General features: G+C 41.5%; 1 protein-coding gene and 1 long non-coding RNA gene across 8 annotated transcripts; one reads left to right on the plus strand and one right to left on the minus strand.

The window, feature by feature from the left end:
- The first annotated feature begins 10,337 nt into the window (after window positions 1–10,337).
- IFT22 (intraflagellar transport 22) lies at window positions 10,338–13,564 on the plus strand. Of its 2 annotated transcripts, XM_030288024.4 has the most exons (5): window positions 10,338–10,478; window positions 10,586–10,665; window positions 10,737–10,826; window positions 11,507–11,709; window positions 12,624–13,564. In XM_030288024.4, exons 1-5 carry the CDS (start codon window positions 10,440–10,442, stop codon window positions 12,770–12,772), a joined length of 561 nt encoding a protein of 186 aa, XP_030143884.4. In that variant the 5' UTR covers window positions 10,338–10,439; the 3' UTR covers window positions 12,773–13,564. The 2 variants fall into 2 exon arrangements, with proteins under 2 accessions (XP_030143884.4, XP_030143885.1); XM_030288025.4 differs by lacking the exon at window positions 10,338–10,478 and having other exon boundaries at window positions 10,647–10,665; window positions 10,747–10,826.
- LOC115497737 (uncharacterized) lies at window positions 12,061–20,851 on the minus strand. 6 transcript variants are annotated; one of them, XR_012051468.1, is made up of 4 exons: window positions 20,796–20,851; window positions 17,379–20,263; window positions 17,056–17,152; window positions 12,061–16,687 (listed from the first exon to the last, which is right to left on the minus strand). It is a non-coding gene; the product is annotated as an uncharacterized lncRNA (long non-coding RNA). The 6 variants fall into 6 exon arrangements; XR_012051466.1 differs by having other exon boundaries at window positions 12,061–17,152; XR_012051471.1 differs by having other exon boundaries at window positions 12,061–16,684; window positions 17,056–20,263.
- Window positions 20,852–22,753: the final 1,902 nt, after the last annotated feature.

Here is a 22,753-nt window from a genome sequence, read left to right on the forward strand (position 1 = left end):
CAGCTTTGCCTCATCTACAGATTTAATAAGTATGTTCTCTCTTCCATCACTGAGGTCACTAAAGAAAACACTGGGAGGTCTGTCTCCATGTCTGTATCCCCAAACCATGATCCTGTTCATTAACTGTCCATTAAACATCATTCAGCCACTGAGGGCTGACTGCTTGCTTGATACTGTACAGGACATAAACACTGATATTAGAAATTCTCCAGACCACGAAGAATCTTGAACTTCTACAACAAAACAAAATACTTTATAGCATGCAGTGGGAGCAGCTACCAGAGTCTAGGCTGCAATTTTTATTGGAGTCACTGACTATAGGATATCCAGACTCAGCGGCCTTAGCTAATTTGAAAATCTGTCCTGAGTCATGGACTCTATGAATCACAGAGAAGGGAGGACTTTCATGACCAAAGAACGTCTCAGCTTTGTACTCTGTCTCTTAAATCCTCCTGCTTCTCCTAATTTCCCCATGGATAAAGGTTGCTTGACTTGAGGAACCCAGTATGAGTGGGAGTCTGAGTTCCCCTTTTGTATTGTGCAAGTCACAGAAGAGAGAGTAGGCTCACTCCTTTCCTCACAAAACACACAAGTAAATGCACACAAAGCACAAACCTAAGGAGTTATAGAAGTAAGTACCTTCATCCCAGCTCTTGCACACATGAGGCACTGCCACCTGCCCTGTGGAACCAACCAGTGGGGATGCAAGTGGGGAGACTGGTGCTCCCCTTCATCCACCCAGCAAATCTGAACGTTCTAGCCATATTTTTACAGCTTTTATTGATTTTTTTTTTTTTTAAATCTCCTAGGAACTTTCTCCGTGGGCCATTACAACGAGGACTAACCACAATAGTCTGCTTTTCTTAGCTGGCTTTCACAGGGCCCCTAGAAGTTGGCTTTGGTCCTCCCAAAAATTTGTGGGCTGCAAGCTGAAACTTGTTGCACTTGGTCCCATTGTATATGGACCACCACGTCCACAGCAAGATTCTGCCCAGCTAAGAGCTGAAATTGCCTCCTCCCCTCTCAAGTATTTTTACCTTAGGTGTCTGCAGTTCAGGTGGATTAACAGCAGCCATGTGCTTTCTCCCTCTTCTCTCTCCTGCCCTGTTCCACAAGCTGCTTACCTGTCAGCCTCTGTCTTCACACTGCAAACTGTTTGTCAGTCAGTGCCTCCCTGCAGCAGCCTTGCCCATGTTGGACCTACCACATGGCTGCAGGACCTTCCCTCTGCTCCTGCTGCAGGTGTTTCCCAGAGCCTACCTCCAGCGTGGCTTCCACTGCCCGTGTGTCACTGGCCAGCAGTCACAATGCCACTGTTATTCTCCTATTTTCCTCACAGTTCTAGCTTCACCTTACCCTGCACATCCAGATTCACAGGACTTCTCTGATAACTGACATCACATACTTATTGGAGCATTCACATGAACCTCTCCCTTCTCGATCTTCATTCTTTTCCCAAGATCCTATTTTCCAATTTAACTCTTCTTGTTTACATAGACTTCATCTGTTTCAATGTGATTAATCTCCTTCATTATTTTAAAATCATTTAAAATCACTGCAAGATCTCTTTTTAAACAACATAATACCAAAGCTCTTCAGTCTTGCTTTATAACTCAAAGCTGAAAGGCACAGTATTACTGGCATTTTCCTTGCTTTATCCCTTAATCATATCCTCCTTAGGTAGAGTGAGCAGTACTGAAAAGAGCACTCTCAACAAGAACTCACCAGTGGTTTAGGTAATAACAATGACACCTTTTTGATATATATTCTGTTCTTACTGTAATGCAGCCTAACATCCTGTTCAGTTGTTGGGGGTCCCTTTTTTTTTTTTTTTTTTTTCCCTACAGCTGTGTGTTAGGCTGGGAGCCCTGGGGATTATTTAAAGAGACTATTTTCCAGATTTATCAATTTACCTTTATGAACATTTTGGTCTCCTCGTTCCAAGGGGAGCAATCATCCAAGCCAGCACTGTTCAGTGGCAGTGTCCTGCTCTTTAGCTGGCTCTCTACCCAATCTCCTCTCTTGAACCTGACAGATTCCTCCATGGAAGCAATAAAAAGGCAGGCAAGGTGCTAAATACGAAAGATTGCAGGCATTAAAGGATAAAGTCACTGCAAAGCAACAGGTTCCAAGTATTTCTTGGCTAAGCACATGTACACTAATGCTAGCTTAGGTGTTCATTGTATACTCCATTGTCAACAATGGATTCCACACCTAATGGGCTTGGTTTCCAAAATCTATCCCTCTTCCAGGGCCTCACTTCCATTTTTAAATGACCCAAGCTGGAGCTACTAAATTGTATTTTACTTATATCCAGCTCCACACACAGAACACAAATCTCTTTTACCACAAGAAATGCTCTCCATCTCTCTGTTTTCTCTTCTGCCTAAGGGAAATCAATCTCTCTACAAATGCAAAGCCAATTCCTAAATAATCCTCTGGGATTACACTGGCTCACAGCCCCTCATGCCACAGGGTCTCAGGCAGGAAGGATACATGGGCTGTCAGTCTACACCCAGAAAGAATCTGGTTGAACTCCCTGACCTACCAGAGCCATCAGGAAATCTCACTACAAAAGTGCCTCCTTTTGTAACACAGGGTTCAGTGCTCTGTTATGTATCATGGCTATTGTAAGGATAACAGGAATGGAATAAAAATTATATGGTATAAATAGTAACAACAATGAAAGAAGAGAAATAAAAATAAAAGAAGCAAGATGAGATGCAATCTAAAAAGATATATAAATTGTTTTTTGGCAGAAAGGAAATTATAAAGTCTGCAAGATGCTATGAAATGTTTAAAATTATTGTTGCCCAAAAAAAAAAAAAAAAAGAAATAAAATCCTTTGACCAGACTAAGGAGATTTTTGGTATGTGATGGAATGATAGGACAAGACTATCAGCCTTGCTGTGTGCCTGGAAAGAAGTGTCTCCCAGCATTTTTTGGCTCAATTCAGAGTATTTAGCTCTCACATTGTTGTGAGAAACCCAGTGCAGCGCCCCAGTGGAGAGTGATGCCCTGTTCTGCATTGAAAACAGGTGTTCAGCTGGCTGCATTCTAGTGGAGCACAGGAGATTTGTCCCAGATTTTCTGGACATGATCTCTAGGTAATACTTGCCCTTGTTTTCAGATGTTTCAGTAAAATCAGATAATAACTGTTGATGTACTGAGCCTTCCCTGAATGGACTGACAATAGATTCACAGAGCTGAGCTGTAGGCAGGGCAGAGGGGGATCCTGGCAGTGTACCTCACCTCATTGGGAGGTGAGTGGACTTTGGTGCTGCAGTTCTGGAGCATTTCTGGTTTGTTGGGACTGGGACACTCCGGCTGTGCCTGTGATCCACAGAGGTGCAGTCCCTGGCTGGGGATCAGGAGAACAACAGCCCTGATAACCCAACCATTCATTTCCTTAATTTTCAAGCTGTGTTAGGTGAAGAACTACATTAACAAAAACTCTCCACTGTGTTTACTCATTTTAAATGGCTTTGAGATACAATTTCCTCAAGAGGTCCTATACAATCAATCTCCATTGTTCTGTATATATTTGCAGAAGATAACAGCTTCATTAAAATATGGTGTGCTATTAACTGCAGTAAATGTATAGCCTTAAACCTTAAAATGTAATGTAATTAAATAAGAAATATGAACCTAAGGAGGTTAAGTGCAATCAACCACTGACATACACATTTGATTTTAATTAAAAAACACACACAGAGGGAAACAAAGGGCCTCCGTACATACTTGGATAACAGGAAATCCCCTGGACATAAAAATAGTGAATTTAAGAATGGAGAATATAAAGGTCTAGTTCAAATTTAAGATTTTATGACTGAGGACTCCATTAAATCTTTGAACACTTACAGTAAAGCGTTTGGAATGGTTCCAGTCCAATTCTTTATGTTCTCACAAGTGACAGATTATACTTCTGAACTTCTATGGCAAAAGAAAGAAAGAGTGATTGTATTAATCCATCTAAATCTGCAGCTTGCTAATTAAGATGAAAACTATAACAATCTGTGCTTAGGTGAAGTGCAGTATTTTTATAACCTGGCTCAAGACAGCATCACTAGCCAAGCCAAAAGCAGAAGATTTAAGCTCTCAAATTATTGAAGAACAATAAAAAAATGAACCACTTAATACTAAATGATCAACAATCTGTATTAAATATGAACTCTTTCATAGCACCCAGTCTACTTTGCTTTCTATATTTCCAAGACATTCCTCGTGGTGTTTAAAATACAGAGAACAACATAGTGCTTCAAGCCTCACCTGCAGCAGTGGAAGGAGGTTCAGTCAGGTTTAAACTGATTGTTGCCCAAAAAAAAAATTCCTCTGACAAATTCCTGCAGTGGCAACCCCAGAGGGCCAGTCTCACACAGGGGTTTTTGTAGCCCAGAGATATTAAGGAGGGAATTTCAAGTGAGGATTTTGCAAGTGAGCCAAGCATTGGAAACTAATGCACTACTTTTAGTAGGTTTTAAAGGGAATTCAGGCAAAATTATCAAGAATAAATCTTTTAAAGTTTAGGATGTAGAGTTAAGAATTCATCCCTGCATCCAGGTACCTAAGCAAAGGAGCAAGGATTTTATTCCAAGCTTCTCAAAACATACTAATTACTGGTATAAATCTGTTGTCACTAGTGGCATATTGCCAACAGGTAATTGAGCCTTAAATGAAAATGAATGTGAGACGTGTGAAAAGACAGCTGATTTGACCCAGGATGTCAGCAGAAACATAATGTCTGGAAGGATCATGGGGTTAAGGAACTCCCGTGTTTGGCCATAAACTGCAAAGTAACATGAGTCAAACCAGAGAATGAAATTGAGAGAAAACAAAATCTTCCTGTCAGTAGGCTCTCCTCTCCTACAGGGTACATGGCAGTCCCTCTAAAGACACTACACACTGCTTTCCTCTCTTTGTATGAAGTCATTGAGGTCTGGCTTGAGTGAATAACCAGAACAGACAATGTTAATGTAATGTCTCTTCCCAGACCAACACGGGTGGCAAACACCACAGCTGCCACTGAGAAACAAAGCTGACTTTGAAATTCTGTATTCAAAACAAAAAGCATACGGCTCTAATAGAAAAGGATCCAAGAGTCCTTGTGAATCACAAATAACAATTAGCCTGTGATTGTCTTCTTTCAGTACTTTCAGGTCTGCCACCTCTGACAGCATTTTTACCAAACATTAAGGAAGATTTTTCACCCAGCCTAACAAGGCTGCCACACTCCTTCTTCGAAGAGTAAAGGTTGCCCAAGACATCCCAGCACAATATTCCTCATTTCTCACCATCAAGGTGTGTTTCTCTTTGCCTTCCCTCACAAACAGGTATTGGGAACACCAGATTTAGGAGGTCTGACTAATGGTATGTATATATGCATGCTTTAATTCCGTGTACATCTGCACAGCAGCCAAAAGGTCCTCCCTTGTCTCACTTGGCCACATCCCCACTGGTCCCCATTACCTCCCTTTTGTTAGCACCAGGCTTCTGTGCAGTTTTCCAGTAAATAGGTTCATAGAGCTGATTATTTTTTTTTTTTTTTATCCCAGAGGCATCAGGCTAGTTTTCAATTTAATCTGTTCCATCTAAACAGGTAATTGGGAGGAAGCTAGGTGAAGAACTGGGAGGCAAATACTATTCTTTGAGTGGTGATACAGATAAATGTCATATGTAAAAGAGCATATATCCACAGTGTAAATTAGAGTTCAGGCTCAGTCAGCGGGCAGGGAAGACTCTCCTAAACAGATGCTTCCAATGGTAATTCAGAATACCTAAACCAGAAGCCTAAAATTAAACAGCATGAATATGACAAACCCAGAGTGTCTCAGTACTGTAATTCCCACAAAGAGTTGAGGTTCTACTTACAAATGCAAATTATCTGGGCTTAAGCAGAAATACTTTTGCCTAATGTTTTTTTTTCCATGGAAAAACTGAAACCTTCCCCTGTGAGGGGCAATGAAGACCCTCTGAAGGGCTTTCCTGCTAACACAATAAACATCTGTGGGTTCTTTCCTCCCTAATGCTGTTTTTCTAGGGGTCCCTCTCTGATGAATTAGCAGTCCCAGTAGATTGTGGCAAACAATCCCACACACCACATTTTAGGAAACGGTACTTCTTGGAACTGATTGGTTTGGTCTGCCTTAATGCAGGCAAGTTAACACCACATTATCAAATGGACTGAGGTCACCAACCTCCACAAGATGATCTGCTTGATCCTGTTCAGGGCAAAAAACAAAAAAGAAAAAGAAAAAGAAAATGAAAAAGCTTGGATTCCTTACAGAAATCTGAGTGCTCCAAGCTGGAAGCAGTAGGCTTGGTCACTCACAGCCCACCCACCTACAGATCAAGATGGACTGGAGCAACCTTCTCCATAAGCCAGAAAAGTGAAGGGGGCTGGGAGGTGGGAGGAAGAGTTTCATATTTCATCTACCACTTTTAATAGAAAACAGAATGTGGTGGGAGGTTGAAAGGAAAATAGCAAATCCCTGGAGATCCTAAATGTTGGCCTTGCAAGTCAAAGCTGTCAATCACGCCGTGTGCCCTCCAACTCTACTTCTTGACAGGAGGGAAAGAAAGGAGGAACAGACTGGCACGTTCAGCCACTAGGTGTTACTGTTGCTCCACGGAGTTTAAAATAAGGAAAACATCTATCAGAGGCATCATCTGCAGCTGCACCTAAAGATTTAAACCACAGAAACTGACTCCAGCTTCTGGATTCATGTACTGCAACTCAAAAATCAGAACTCTTTCGTGTCTTTTCTTAGGGTGGCCATAGAGGCAGACATGTTCCTTGGGTTTGTTTTTCATCTCTGCTTTGTTTCTCCATCTATATAATGGAAATAAAGATCCTCATCTCTCCTGGGAAGGATGTTGAGGCCACAGATCAATAAGAGTTGAAGTCCTTGACAATCTGTTGGCATCAACAAAGCAATAAGGTTTTGTATGAGCTGTTCCTGTTGATTCCAGAATAGGTTTCCTGAGAGAGACTGAACTGAGTGTTACCCACAGACTCATGACAAAGAGCAGGGCTGCACTGCACCCCTGTCAATGCACCTTAATGTCCTGTTTCCCTTTGGTCTCTTGCCATAGCTACAGCCAAAGATTTTTCCAGAGAGCAGCCACACTTCATCCAAACCATCATTTACTTAATCAGCTACGCTTTGAGCCCCAGAGATACATCCCTGAGTTGCTCAAGCTTTGAGATTACAATATTGATTTTCCCCTTCATTTTTAATAACAGCCTACAATGCTCAAAAATAGGTGTTCCTTCCTCTCAGTTCCTGTATTCCATGCCTTGCCTCCAGGTGAACCAGTATAAATAAATGGGCGATGTAATGCAGGTCCCTGTCTGCACCCACTGAAGAGCTGTTTCTGCACACACACAATAAATGTCATGCAACACACAGCAACCAGGCAGAGCCTGCCCTTCATGGTGAGCTGTGCCATGTGGTTGTACTTCTAAGCCAGGCAGCATTTTCACACACAACTGGAGTGCTCCAGGGCATGTTTCCCAAAGTTTGGAAACATTGCTACAGTACATTAAACAAAGCACCAATACTGAGCCACAAAAGCTTATGAAAAATTTTTTTTAGTTGTTTTCATAGGAAAATTTTTATGTGCCACATTAAATGAAATACAATGCAAACTTAAAATACTGAAAGGCTGAATAGTTTGCAAGTGCTCAAGTATTATCTAAAAGCTGACTGGCAATACATTTTACTGCTGCTTCCAGTAAAACCAGTGGTCTCTGCCTTGGAGGCAAATATCCTCTGATCTGCAATTCAGGCAAAAAGCATCACTTGCCCTCATACAGCAATCACTGCATCTCTCACTCAAGTTCTTACTGGCATTTCTAGAGCATAGAACAGCTTTATTAAATTATTATTGATACCTTGCAGTGGCTTTTGAGGGGTAGAAGGAGGATTTTACAAAGAAAATCACCTGAAGATGATAATTTTTGCTTGCTACCAAAACATTATGGTAGATAACCTGCCATCTAATAAATGCAAGATATAAAGACCATTACCAGCATTTTCTGTAGTTCAATGTAAGTAGTTCACTTATTGCTGGGGTTTCCTCCCTGCTGCAGTCTGACAAAGAGTTTTAAATCAGTGAAGGAAAATGATTCACACACATGTGCTCTCAGCAAACAATACACCAGGCACTAACATAGCTTTACCCATATGCCTGAGGCAGACGCTGATAACATCGAATGTACTTGACTTAGATGCCTTTGGGCTTGAAAGCTTAATTCCCACTTTCTAAAGTGACTTCAAACCCTAAATCACATGGATAAATCCAAAAATTGCACCCTTAGTCGGCTGTGCTCTTCTTACTCTTCAGTGGCTAATATAAACATACAAAAACCCTATCTGACACTCCATCTAAAAATTAATCCTAATTGCTTTCTGGGCAGCTGCACAGACAGCCAGTTTTACCCAGTTTCAGTTACCTCTTATGCATTTTTTCCCCTTCTTCTGTGCTGGTGTCCACAACAGGACCCTTTATAACACATTTCTCTTCATGTGCTAGTGTCAGCTAATACCATAAACCAGCTGAGGCTGTCCTGGTTCTTCTCTCTGGGCCACCCTTTCTGTCTTTCCTTTGGAAGTCAAGGGTCTAAAATGTGGAAAACAACAAAGCTGTGGAAAGAATTAACTATGAGTTGTCCCAGCTCATTGTGAATTTGGTCCTGAATCACGCAGAACACAAACAGAAAGCATCCAGTCTGTTACAGCAGAATCAAATTCACAGGTAGTTGCAGCTACTGCTTTTTCATTGTCTTAGTCCCAAAAAGCTGAAAAGAAAGGGCTTTGTGATATTTAAAATATGTGTGAACATCAGGATGCTGCTGCCACACTGAACCACTGTAAACTATCCCTACACAAGGAGTGAAACAACAAATGAGTCTCCACTGTGACAGAGAAGACTGTACCCCCTCAGTGAGAGCACAGCATTTCTGGTTCACATTTATTAGCAATACTGGTAATAAACATTTACATTGTGTAGCGCCTAGAGGCCCTGTTTGAAAGCTTGTCTAGAAGTGCTATTGTACCTGGGCACTAAACAGCTCTGAAGCAGCACATCTGTCTGCCAGATGTTTTATTTTCTTAAAAGCTGCTATTTCAAAAAGTCTCTTGCCTCTCCTAACAAGCCTTAATAAGAATCTTCAAGAGCTTGGCTTCATCATCCTTCCAAGGAGAATCTGCAGTTAAAACTGCAAAGAAACAAGGCAGGGGAACACTGGTGGAGCTAGTGAGGGACATCAGAGCAGAGCAGAATGGTCTGAAGACCACATTGACAGAGGGCTCTGGAAGAGGGCACTGACCTCTGCCTGTTTCATCCCTCCAGGGCTGCCTACCAAGGCACTGGGGCCAATGTAGGAGCAGCATTGCATGGATGTGGCCAGCAACGGGGTGCAGCAGTGGGCGTGGTGGTGTCTATTCCTTCTTTCATTGACTTTTGGACCCTGAAAGTTAGCACAGGAGTGACGGGCTTTATCTTCTCATGGTTCAACGATTGGTATCTATGGGCAGAAAAAGTCTGAGAGGGACTTTCCACTTTCTCCCACTTCTGCCCTCAAAAGCCATCAGCTGTTCCTGCTCTGGTCAATGACAGGGGTCACACAACTCAGTGGCTGGAAATACTGTCTCCTGCTGAAAGGAGCAGCTGGGGAATGTCAGGAAGATTTCCCCCTTACCAAAGCTTCCCTGGGCCACAGCAGCACATACATTGTGAAGGATCCCTTTGCTCTTTTCCTGTGGCACCACATTTGTTCGCAGGCTGGGCAGGGCAGGGGAACAGAGAGGGAACAATGGGGACAAAGCACACACACTTCACAGAATCACTGGGCTGGAAGAGACCTTTAAGATCATCAAGCCCAACCCAGCCCCTACACCTCAAGTAAACCCTGGCACCCAGTGCTACATTCAGGCTTGTTTTAAACACACCCAGGGATGGGGACTTCACCACCTCCTCGGGCAGGCGATTCCAGCACTTTATCACTCTTTCAGTAAAAAACTTTTTCCTAATATCCAACCTATACTTCCCTTGGCGCAGCTTAAGACTGCGTCCTCTCGTTCTGTCAAGCAGGGACAGCGCGGGGCAGAGCAGGGACACGGTGAGGCAACACGCTGCGGGCACAGTCTGGGGACACGAAGGGGACGCTGCGGGGACGGAGTGAGGACACAGAGGACGGAGCGGGGACACTGAGAGGCCGGCGAGGCGACATGAGGGGGACGGAGGAGTAAAGAGAGCGCGGAAATAGCGGCCACAAAGCACGGACACGGACAGAGCGCGCACTGCCCTCAGCCCTCACGCCGCTCCCCTCACGCCGCGCCCCGCCCCTCCGGTCACGTGAGCTCGGCACAGCCAATGGGCGCGCGCCGGCGCTGTTGCCGGGCAGCGGCCGCGGGGGGGCGCCGTGCCCGGCCGCCATGCTGAGGGCCAAGGTGCTGCTGGTGGGGCCCCGTGAGGTGAGCGCGGGGACCGAGGGAGGGATGGCGCGGGGCGCTTGGGTCAGTTGTGGTTTTGGCACATTAAATCCCTGTGTGTGTGTCTTTCCCCCCCCGTGTTGTGCCAGTCGGGCAAGTCGGTGCTGGCCAACTTCGTGTCCGAGAGCACGGAAGGGATCTGCAGCTACAGCCCCACGCAGGGCGTCAGGTGAGGCACAGCCCGCGCTCCGCGGTGCCGCTCGGGCCATCGCAGCCCACGCGTGTCCCTCATCTCCGCAGGATCCTGGAGTACGAGAAACCAAACCTGGGTGCGAACAGCAAGGGAGCTGGCTGTCGATTCGAGCTGTGGGATTGCAGCGGTGATCAAAAGTAAGCCGGCATTGTTACTTCCTCCAGGTTACTGAAATCCTGATAGATCTGTTTACAACAGATTCTTAAGGCTCAAGCCAGTGATCTGTTTGATATGAGGACTATTCCTGACTCTTTACCCCAATATATTTTTATAGTTTCTGTTGTAAAGCATCCAACACTAGGTACACTCTGCCGTGATAACCCCTGAACTCTGTTTTGGGTAAGGACTGACTCAAACGGTAAAGTCCACAACTCCTGGAATGAAGTTTCAGATACAGGAGACAGAGGCCCACTCTGTAATTGCCTTAATGTCCGTTAAATTATGTGAATGGACTTCAAACAATGTATGCATATGATTGACACCTTTATCTCTAAAATATGTAATTGTGAATGATCCATTCTTAGGGAAATGTTTAATTAAGTTAAAATGAGCATTTGACCAAAGTTTAATTAAGTTAATGAGCGTTTGACCAAATTCTACATTGCCAGAAAATCATAAAATTAGAAAATCATGAGATCAACTATCACAATAGATAAGTCAAAATATTTGGAATATGATATATAACTGGCATGGTTACTGATGTTGTAGTTAAAAAAGTACTTAATGTGTTCTTGAGAAGGGGAAAAAACTTGAGGAAATCTGAGTGCATGTTTCTGCTCTACAGCGCTCAGTCTTTCCATTCTCTGTGTTTTTCAAGGTTTGAAACATGCTGGCCAGCTCTGATGAAGGACTCTCATGGTGTAATAATAATCTTCAACCCTGAGCTGCCCAGCCACCTGAAAGAAATCGAGATGTGGTACTCATGCTTCGTGCAGCAGCAGCCACTGCTTGACAGTCAGTGTCTCCTGGTGGCCCATCACAAGCCAGGCAGTGCAGGGGACACAGAAAACCTGTCCTTGGGTAAGGAGATGGAGGACTCCATTTGTAGCTCAGAGTTTTTCATTGATCTTCGTGTCTTTAAATTTGTTAATACTTCATGGCTTGCATTTTTCATCTAAATCTGTTGATTAAAGAACGCTAAAGTGCTTTGAAAAAACAGAAATAATGGATTTCAAAGGTGAGCAATATTCTTGGGAATGGGGAAGGGAAAGTTTCAGTGGCTTCTCCAAGTGTATATGATGCAGCTGAACCAGAAATTACAACTCCTGCCTTATTTCCTTATAAGTTGTAGTTTGGGTCTTACATTGGAGATATATATATATATATATATATATATATATATTTTTTTTTTTTTTTTTTTTTTAACATACACTTTTTAGGGCATTTAAGTCTGTATTTTGCCAGCCAAAAGAACAGGAGCTCTTTGAAATAAAAGGCTAATGAGCTGCATCTTAAAATTAGCAATAGGTACCTTAGATACGGCAGAATTATTTGTGGCCATTTATGGCTGTGAAAACACATACTCCCTTCTGGGCAACCTGTTTAAACAAGGACATGTTTGCTATAAGCATTAATATATTAATACATATTTAATACAACAATATCATTCCATAATTTTGAAGTAATCAAATAGTATCATATCACTTAAATAATAAAACTGCAGTTCAGTGCTCAATTTGTTTAATTCTGCTTAACTGAATATGAGACCAAAACCAGACTTTACACTTGAATAATAATACATTTTGAAGAATTTAATCTGGCAATAAGCTGTATTTGTTTGCAGCACTGAAAAACTCTGCTGCATTTCTCCTTGCCCTGTTCTGTGTTATCTGGGGTGTCAAACATTGTGTACCACTAAATTCTAGCTGAGCTGTTTCATGATTGTGACTATTTCTAAGAGGACTATACCTAATTATTCTTGTTTATTTTCAAAGCTTATCCACTGAACAAGCTAAAATTGATACATTCCAACTTAGAGGAAGATCCTGAAGATGTTCGGATGGAATTTATCAAGTACTTCAGAAGCATTATCACCATAATAAATGAGGACAGAGAGAGGGAAGAAATGTCAATTATCTCATAATATTAAAAAATATACTGAACAAGGAAGAAAAAACATTATTTTCCCTTTGTAAGCTATATTAGCCTGTGAACAGACCCTCCCTAGGAGAATTTTCTAGGCTACAAATACTTCAGTCTGTGAAGAGGATCTGACATCAAGTGAACTGTGGTGCCAAGGAGATGGCTGCACATCCAGGAATCTGAGTGCAGCTTTGTAGCTGCACTTTGGTATCAGAGGCACAGAAAGGCTGTGCTGTGTTCATGTTGCTGGTTCATGTTGTTCTGGTTCATGTTGCTGTGGCCAAAATACAAAGGTATGGGTCATGTCTTCAGAATTGCTCTGTGCAGGGCTGCTTGGAGAAGAAAGCCTGACAGAACGTAAGACACTGGAGTTCTGCTGAAGCACCTGGGCAAGGTGCTCATGTTAGCTGGAGAAGGCTTGTCTTTGGAAGTACAAACTGATTGGAATAGAGATCTGGGAAGTGATGGTGTAGAATCCATGTTTTTATGTTCCAAGTTGTCCTTGTCTTTCCCTTGAGGGGAGCACATTGCACAGCCATTGCCTTGGCAGGACAGAGCAGGCTGCAGTCTTTCCCAAGACTTAAGTTTTTCTTCTATTCCAACAAAATGGACGTGTTGTGAGGACACTGTTTAGGTCTCTCTGGGAGGAAGGAATTGAAATCTTGGTTTAATGCAATATTCTGACTTATATCAGGAGCTCAAGTAAGTTCTGCATTCTCTAGAGGAGTAAAAGCTGTTTCAAAACTTTACTGTTCCCTGTTGCATTGAAATAAATTGTTTCAGAGATACTTTACTTTCTGATTTGTTTGGTTTGCACTCATTCCTGTTCTTTGTGTGTTTTGCTGCAGAGGGTATTTTTTTTTATCATGTATCACTAAGGCAATAAAAACATTTAAAAAATGCATCCTCTTTGTTCTCAAAGGGGAAGTTAATTATGGGTTTGTGGAACTCTTAGCAACTTGCTTAATTTTTAGTAAGGAAAATAGTTATTAAGTTGTAATATATTTCAGCCTACAACAAGAGACATTTACAAAAACTTGGACCCAAGTAGCCAAAGAAATGACAACACATTGACACCATCTTTTAGTAAACATCCTTTAGAGAAAGTATGTTAAAAACCAGGAAGTACTTAATGTATTTTGGTGCAAGACAACAGAAGTAAGAGATTCTTGGATTTTTTGGTGATCCAGCCTAATAAATTATTATTTTTTTCTATTTTCATAGTTCTTCTCTAAGCACTGAGTAACCTGCCCTTGTGCAAGTGGCATGTGAGGTGAAAGATTCAAAGATCTCTGAACAGTTCCTGTTCTGCCATTAAAGCTGAAAGCTACAGTTGGTTCTGGGAGGCAAAGAGGGTGGTACTGAAGGAAAACATCAGTACATTGAGAGAAAAGATACTAGGAAATAAAAAAGTGAAATAAGCAGAAAAAGATGAAAAGAATAGGTTGGAGGTGAATAGTGGGAGGCTGGCATTTCAACATCTACGTCTTATTTACATGACTTTTGAACAATCAGGTTTTCCGTGCTGGCAATCAGTGTCATAGGGTGGTCTGTTGGAGGCAGTTATTAAAAATACACAGTCTAACTAGAGAACAGTTTTTTACATGCTGCCTTAGATTACTTTTTCCTTGTTTCCAGCTGTGTGGTGCTGGAGCCAATTTTTAAAATATACTGCCTTAATAAATTCAGTTTTTCCCAACAGCAACATTGTGATATTCACGGGTAAAAGATTGGTGTGAAACCTACCAAATATTTTACTTGGAATGTAAAACTGTTTGGGTGATTCCAGGGTCTAAAAGTCAGTGAACTCTCCTGTTCACCACCTTGCTTCATATAAAATGTTAATCATGATCTTACTTTAAACTCAGAAAAATGTTGTAAATTACAGGTATCTATAGACTGCAACATACTGTTTATCAGAGAAGAAAAATAATGTTAGAACCAAAGACAGATGCCTAGACTCGACTTTGTATCATCCAAAAAGGTCATAATACACAATAAATATAGACTATCGTTCATAAAATCTGGCCAAGAAATGAATTTCTGTCACTGCTGAAGAACAGTAAAGGCATAGGCTCATGCAATGTTAATCCTTAGTACTGGAGACAGTAGCACAGAAGGTATTTATTCAGAAGTGTTTTTCATTAGTGATTTACAAAGGCTATCAGGGACACCCAGCTGGGAAAGAGGTGTGGGAATGCCAAGGACCACCCGTGGGGTCTCTGTCTCTGCCTTTCTGAGCTCTCAGCCTGCAGAGCCCCAGGAGATGCCACATCCTGGTGTTGCTCAGACTGGGGGGGCAGTTGTGTCTCTGTGCCTGAAGCCAGGTGGTTCATGAGGAGTGGTTGTTCTGTGCTCTGCCCTATTTTTCTGCTTGGGAGGCCAAGGAAGTGCCAGGCAAGTGTAAAGGAAATTGGGAGCATGTGGCAATCAGCCACAAATCAGCTGGCAAGCTGTGTGCTTGGGAGTAGGAACAACCTAGGAGCAGAGAAGAACAGCAGTTTTGTAGCAAGAGCACTCTTAATTTATTCTTCCATGCTGAGGGCCTCACCACCATGCTTGGATGTTTGTAAAGGCTTTTTGGAATGGTCATTCCAAGAAGAGAAAGGCAGACAACCAGTGCAGTCTGTCAACTCCTCCAAAATGTAGCCTTCTCCAGGTGTCCTCAGTCTCTTAGAGTGGACAGGTCATGTCCCCTTCTCAACCTGTCTGCAGCCATGAACTCCAAACTCTGGTTTTGTATCAGCTGTGCACAAATTGGGAGTCTCCAAGTTCCTTATCCCTTTCTGTGGATCCCTGTCTATACTGGAATTCGGTGGGTATTTTTTCCAGTGGTTTTTCTGTCATGATTTTAGGAACTGAAGCTGGAATCAGGAGCATAGAACTTTTTAAATATTAATTAATCCAAATAAATTCAGTCTCCAGAGTGCAGAATCCAAGTTACAGGATATGCCAACAACCTCACTTCAATATTATTCAGGTGCAACATTGTTTTGGCACTGACTAATGATAATTCTGATAGCTTACTTAATTTTGTTTATGATGTACAGAAATGGTTTTCAAAGTTTTATTACTGTATAGCTACAAAACCCTTTATAGCTGTACCTGAGTTCTATTCAAGTTCACACTCACCTCCCATAAAAGCAGTTAGTACATCATTGCTCTGGACAGCTGACCTGTCTGGACAGAGTCAGCATGGAAATCTGATAGGGAGCAGTCAGAATCAGAGGAACTCTGAGGGCTAAAATGCAGAATTTTAAGACTTCAGGGTTATATCCATAAAGTTAAAGACTGTGGGTACTTTGCAGGCTGGTCATTGAAGATATTTAAGCTCTTCAGTTGTATGAGTTTGCTCAGGTTACCTCTTACAAGCTGCTTTCTGCACACACAGAACATTGTGAAGTAATTCCTGCTGAGGATGAAGACAGTTACAGGCAGTGCTACCCAGATGTGTGACTTGTTTACAACTAAACTTTGGGAGTAGCAGCTAAGCTGAATGAAATACATTTGGACCTTACCAAAAAAATGCAGCTTTCTTTTCAAGTCATATATTTTGAAGGCCAGGCCTTTGGTCTCAGTTGCTCTCAGCAGTATTGTTCTAATGGACACAATAGACATAAGAAATCCCATGTTGCTATTTCTATTATTGTGTTGCCAAGTGACTAAAGGGAGTCATGTAGGCCCCCTCATGAAGAGTGTCCATCCATGCTGGGGTTCTGCATGCTCAGTTTAAAATATCTAGGGTGCTGACATGCAGATGCTTTAAGAAACAACTTCTAGAAGGTATCCAGGACCTCTTAAAATCACATCTTAACTTTTCAACAGGAGTACCTTGCTCTGGAGGTCACTTGCATTTCCTCTTAATCACTTCTCCAGAACTCTCCACTGGTGGAATACTTGGTGCAGCAAAGATCTGCTAAAATACCAATTTACCTTGTTGAGAAGTTGTCTTCCCCAAGGCTCTGGAAACACTGCAGCAGTAATTCCCCCAGCTTCAGTCAGTGCTCTGTGTGCACATGTGGACACCGTGGCACCCAGGAGTACCAGACACCAGGTGCTGCTACCCTGAGCAGTGCAGGGGTTAATTCCCATGTACAAAGCAAGCCTTTTGTCACTTCAGTGTGCATTTTTGCATTGATCCATACAGGTTATTTACTTAGGACAAGTTTCCCCTTGGGTGACTGAGCTTTGCATAACTAGACACTTTAGAAAGGCACCTGCTCAGAATTTGTTGAGAATTCATCCTGTGAAAATTCTTCCCAAACTAAAGTGGGAGCCTCTCACCTTGTGCTGGAATCACCACTATGATGGAACTGGCTTGTTCGGGTTTGGCCATCCATGCTCAAAAAGATACTTTAATCAGGAAAAGGCCACTGAATGGCTAAAGAAGAAAGAAACAATTGTATAAGAAGTGTTGTTTTTTCCACTATAGCAATATAGCAAGGGGAAATCATTGATGTCTGCAAATAAATCACACAGAAAGAAATCCACTGCAATTACTTGGACATAAGGTAACAGCAGCCATCAGAAGAGCAGAAATGTTGTTGAAAAAGGGTTGGGCCATTGTAACTAAGGTACACAAATCTAACTATAAAGCTCTCACTTACCCTCTCCTCTTTTTGTTTATTCTCCTCCTGCCCTTAAATTGCATGTAGAAATAATTTGACCTGGAACACAAGTTTTGTTGGTATTTGTTGTTGTTGTTGTTGTTTTTTGGTGGTTTTTTTTTTTTTTTTTTTTCTGAAAGACACAAAAAGCAAAGGAAATCTAATGCATTCTATTTGTGTGTAATAATCCAAACTAAAAGGCAGCTTTGGCACAATACTAAATGTGAACAAACTAGTCAACCAATAATTCTAGACTGGAAATTAAAGAAGGTTTCTAACAGAGTGGGAAAAACCTGGTTCTATAACAGTGTTTCAGTAGGAGTTTGTGATAGATTGCCACTGGACTTGATCCTTCTAGTCTGTCTCTTGTGAAAACAAGAGGCTGCTTTTTTCCTATTATTCTTACAGGTATTCTTCTGCAGAGGTGGCACTGAACCAGAACATCAGCTCCAAACTTCCTTGAACTTTGAGAAACTTGGATTCTGATTTGTGCTCCCCAGCTGGAGATCAGCTGAAGACATAGGTTGTATTTACACATATGCAGAGGAAATTAAGCAGTTTTATCAACTCACACCAGAAGAAAGATAACACAAATTTTCTCACATGAGTCTCACTTTAGAGAGTACTGCCTGAAGATGGGCACTGGGTTTTGCTTGCATAACTCTCAGACAGAAACAAAAAAATGCCACGTTTTGCTGAGTTCTATTGTCTCTCCCTCCTTTTGTAAGGAAATTAAAGCCTATTTCTCTCCTAGTTCCATGAAATCTATCTGAATCCTGGTAATAAGTCTCTGAGAAATTGCTCAGAGGGAATAACAGACAAGGGTACACCCTCCACTGCTATGTTACTGCTCCATGAGTTCCAGACAAAAGCATTTCTTGTGGTTTGGCAGCAAGCATCTACTCCTAAAACCCTGGGATTGCATTGTTCTTTACATGTCAAAAGTTGATTTAGTGCCCACAGGCACAGATTGCAGGGTCCCTCTTTTTAGGAGGGATCTTCAGGTTTTGTAGACTGCTGGGGTCACCTCTCACAGCCAGTGACACCATTTGGGACAGTCACACCCAAGTGGATTATGAAGAACAGGCCCTCAGGTCTGCCCTGCTATGAATATTCCAGGATTTTTATCCTGACCTAGGTTAAATGGTAATACTCCAGAAACTGAGCAACTGACTGCCAGGCCCATAATAACAACTCTGAATCATTAAATAAAGATACATCTTCAGGATAAATTATTGTTAAGGCTCCAAAATAGTTCTGCTGTGTTTGGAATTCTAATAATGGTAGGCAAGCTTGACTGGAACCTCTAATGATACAAAGATCTTGCAGTCTTGCTTATCTGTAGCTAAGTTAATGAGCCTGGGACTCAAACACAGCTATTATGAGGCCCTTCTGTTCAGAATGGTGTATCTTTACATTTAAAGCAGATCATTAAAAGTAATATCTAATGAAAACTCCATCTGTTTTCTATTGAGCATACACTTGGCTTTTTTCTTTTTTATTCTCTAAGGCTCCATGAAGCTTTGCAGCACACAGGGCTGACACTGTCACATGCTAACAGGACAAGCCAGCCCTTGGTGCAATTCCTTTGTCCAGGGAAGTAAAATATTGGGTATATGTGGACCTATTAACATAAAGGTAACCTTTTGGACCTTTAATTTCTTTCATATCCAGGAACTGGAGAGAGATGCACAAATACGAAATGGTGTAATAAATTTTAAGTCACACAGACCTGCACAGAACCAAATCTACAGGCCATAAATGTTATTTTACATTAAAGCATTAGCAATAAAAGCTGAGACTTGCCACTCTATTCTCTCTCTTCTACCCAGCTAAATGGGAATTTCTGAGCCCTGTTAAGACAGGGTATAAGACACAAAGTTGTGCAGTTGTGATCCCTACAGACACTCTTACAGTTTTCTATCATGTGAACCTACAGAAGCCAAACACATGCACATGCAGTTTCCATTACTAAATAATTCATTTGCCAGTCCCAGAAAAACCTGGTAGTATGAATACACAAACACTTTATGCTAAGTGCTTTTAAAGCCTAGTTTCCAACAGACTTAAGTCTTAAGGATTTACCCAAGTGAAGATTTTCTGTCCTCTCATAAGAGTTTTCCTTCCTTATTCTTTATACAGACATGGCTACCTGCAGTAATTAATTTTTTAGGAATTTCACAGAAAAAGAGAAACATGCCTCAACTGACCATGGAAATGAAAAGGTTTCCTTCCCATCAAAAGAAGGAAATTCTGGAACAAACACCAAATAAAGTGGGAAACTGGGAGAACAGGAGAGACAACAAAGAGGAAAGAGTATATTTTTGAATAGCACCAAGCTGTTTATGAAAAAGATTGGAAACTTGGCTCACTACAGGAGCAGAATACTGCACTCTGCAATCCAAAACATAATTTTTATTCTACATTTCCTTCACCAGAACTGGTGATACAATAGATAATTTTTCCTTTAGAATTAGTTTTCTCTGTACTTGCCTGTGCAAACATGTACGTTAATATGCATGTTACCTCTTTCCCATGCTCCAGCAAGGACAGTAAAAAGAGAATGTGACTTCTTGTGTGGCCTGTAACAACCATAAATTAATGATGACTTAATATGCATTCAGTGTGGAAAAAAGTCCCGTATTTCATATAGCTTTATAAATAAAGCATACCTTCTATGGCTGATCACAAATAAACCAGAAGAGAATCAAGCAGGTAATGTGGAAATACAAAGTAATAAAGATTGAGTCTTACCTTTTGCTTTTGTAAGAAAATGAGACTCATATTTATGTTTGTTTATATTAATTGGCCCCAAATTGTGTTGGAACTGGTTCATAATTCCCACTCAGATTTTTAGAACTTATGTTATTTGATTCCTGCAAGTTCTGTGAAAATAGACAGCCAAGTTAAGACAGATTATTCATTTCTCATTGAAGAAACAGGCTAAAATGAATTAAATCCTCATTAGACATCAGAGAATCCATGCCTAAACACAATCCAAGATATAAATCCATAGGAAAAAAATATTTCACTGTTTGCAGAACTACTTGTATTGAATGAGATCACAGAGATATAACATCACTATGACAGAATCTAATCACCACTCAACAAACATTTTGGAAACAAGTCAGCAACCACATCTGCTGCACCAGAACCACAGCCTCATGTGACAGGAAGCTTATTAGAGACCCTGTCTCTCATTATTTTGTTTTTGCTTATAACTTCTCAGTGTGAATATTCAATATTGCAAAATCAAGCAGCTTCCTTTACAGACCATCCAGAAAGGAGAAAAAAAAATTGTGTCAAACATTCCAGATCCTGAAGAAGTTGATGCCTGTGGAGCTATGGATTTCTACCAACAAACATCTGGCACAAAACAACATTAAACATGAATAACTTGCTTCTCTTTCTCCTTACCATTGGTGCGAGGCAATAATAATTCCTCTAAAGTTTTCTTGATGTATCAAGCCCGAAAACAAGACAAAAGAGAAGAAATGCAGCCCTTTAAACATAGCAAGACATCTTAAAGCAATGTAACTCAAAACACCTTATTTTCTTGCTAGAAAAGAATGTTACATTGTAAGACATTTTTCTTGGTTACTATACAGGAAACAGTTTCTTTGCAATACTCTGAGTGTAATTTAGGAATTCCCATTTGGTGCTCTTTCAAAGCTTTGGTCACAGATCCAGGAGTCAGAGCCTCTGAGCAGGTAAATTTGGTAAAATTTACAGGGGAAAACACCATTCATAGGAGAATCTGTCCAAGAGTGAAGCCAAATGTCCAAATTCTCAGCCAGGGTAACAGTAGCTCTGTGTACTCAGCCTTCCTTAGCTGAAACACTTTCTAAAGTGAAAGGATTAATCTCAAACTTTTCCAAATTGGGTGGGTCATATGCACCAGCCCTTGACTCACCTCTGCAGTCACATCTGGTGATGTAACAGCCTGCCTCTCCTCACTGTGCCCAGCAGTGGGATGATTTTTGGGAAGAACAGGGCTGTGGAATGTTGTGGGACTGCAGCATGGGCACCTCCATCTGTCAAGTGGCATCAGTCCTGTGACACACAACAGCTCCTGTTTTCACATTCCTCAGCTCTGCAGGAATTTTCCTGGCACATAAGGCTGGGCTGGCAGTGGCATTTGGAAGTGCTGAGCTGTGGGGAAGCACTCACCTTCGCTGGCAGGCAGGTGTTGCATGAATCTATCCCCACTAGGGCCTTGTGGTGGGCAGGAGCTTTTTACACAGACAAAAGCTCTCAAACAGGGTCCCACTCTGCAGACACATCAGACAATATCTTCCCAAAACCTCTGGATAACCTTTCTTTCTTCTTTCTGCATCACCTTGTGGACAGATAAAAAGCCTTTCAGGGAGATCTTAAGTTGGTGTTGCCATTTCAACCCCATAGATGTCAAAGTGATTTTTACACTCTTTCTGCTCAGCTAATTGCCAACAAAGGGACTTTAATAGGCTGCACCAGGCAATAAACCATCATCTATTGGCTCTAGCAACAAGGAAGGAAGAGAGGGAATGCAAAGCTGGAACAAAGCACAGACCCAGAGCAGGCCCAAATACTTGCAGAAACTGATTTATCCAAATATTTGATACCAGATGTTCTATTCAGACAACTTTAACAGAGCTCCACAGAACACTAAATGCTTCTCGTGTTTTCAGTATCCAGCCCACTCCATCTGGGCATTTCTGCCACAGGGCACAAACAAAACACTGCTTAATACTAATCAAAGAAGTGAGTTTTACTCTCTTTGCTCTTTGCAAGTTCAATATAAAAAGAGTAAGAGCAAACATATGCTAAGCTGTTCCTGGGAACACTGAACACAACAGAGGAGCTGTCTTGGATTACAGCATTTCCAAATTATGCCCAAAGTTTTGTTTTGGGGAGGGTATATTAGTGATATGTTACCACAAATATTGTGCTAAAGTGGAACACTCTTCATCTCTGATTAATAAATATCTGGTTCACAATATAGCAAATTCATATTTCCTTGCTTACCTAGAGTTTCCACAGATTATTGCATAGCTCCTAGTCTGCAGAAAAGTTGCATCCTTTTTCTTGGACATCTATTTGGGTATCACTTCTTTACAGATAACATTACTTTTTGTCTGTGCCCATTTTTAGCCCCATGGACTCCTTGTTCTCCTATTAGTTCCTTTTCTCTAGCCCATTAACAGCCTGTAGCCGTATGTACTAAAAATTACTACTTCATGTACACATTTGTGCAAAACCTTGCTCCAAATTATTTTAATTTTTGAAATCCAGGACTACCTACATTTGTCAAACAGTACCATGCTGTTGAGACTGTGCAGTGGCAGTTGAGGTAACTTCTTTATTTTCTCAGCTGCCAGTGCAGTCTCCTAGTC

The sequence above is a fragment of the Taeniopygia guttata genome, chromosome 19, assembly GCF_048771995.1.
Source record: "Taeniopygia guttata chromosome 19, bTaeGut7.mat, whole genome shotgun sequence".
NCBI lineage: Eukaryota > Metazoa > Chordata > Aves > Passeriformes > Estrildidae > Taeniopygia > Taeniopygia guttata.

Coding starts and splice junctions, on each gene's coding strand:
- IFT22 (XM_030288024.4), top strand. CDS start 10,440: ATGCTGAGGGCCAAGGTGCTGCTGGTGGGGCCCCGTGAG. Junction 10,479..10,585: donor TGCTGGTGGGGCCCCGTGAG/GTGAGCGCGGGG, acceptor GTGTTGTGCCAG/TCGGGCAAGTCGGTGCTGGC. Junction 10,827..11,506: donor GATTGCAGCGGTGATCAAAA/GTAAGCCGGCAT, acceptor GTGTTTTTCAAG/GTTTGAAACATGCTGGCCAG.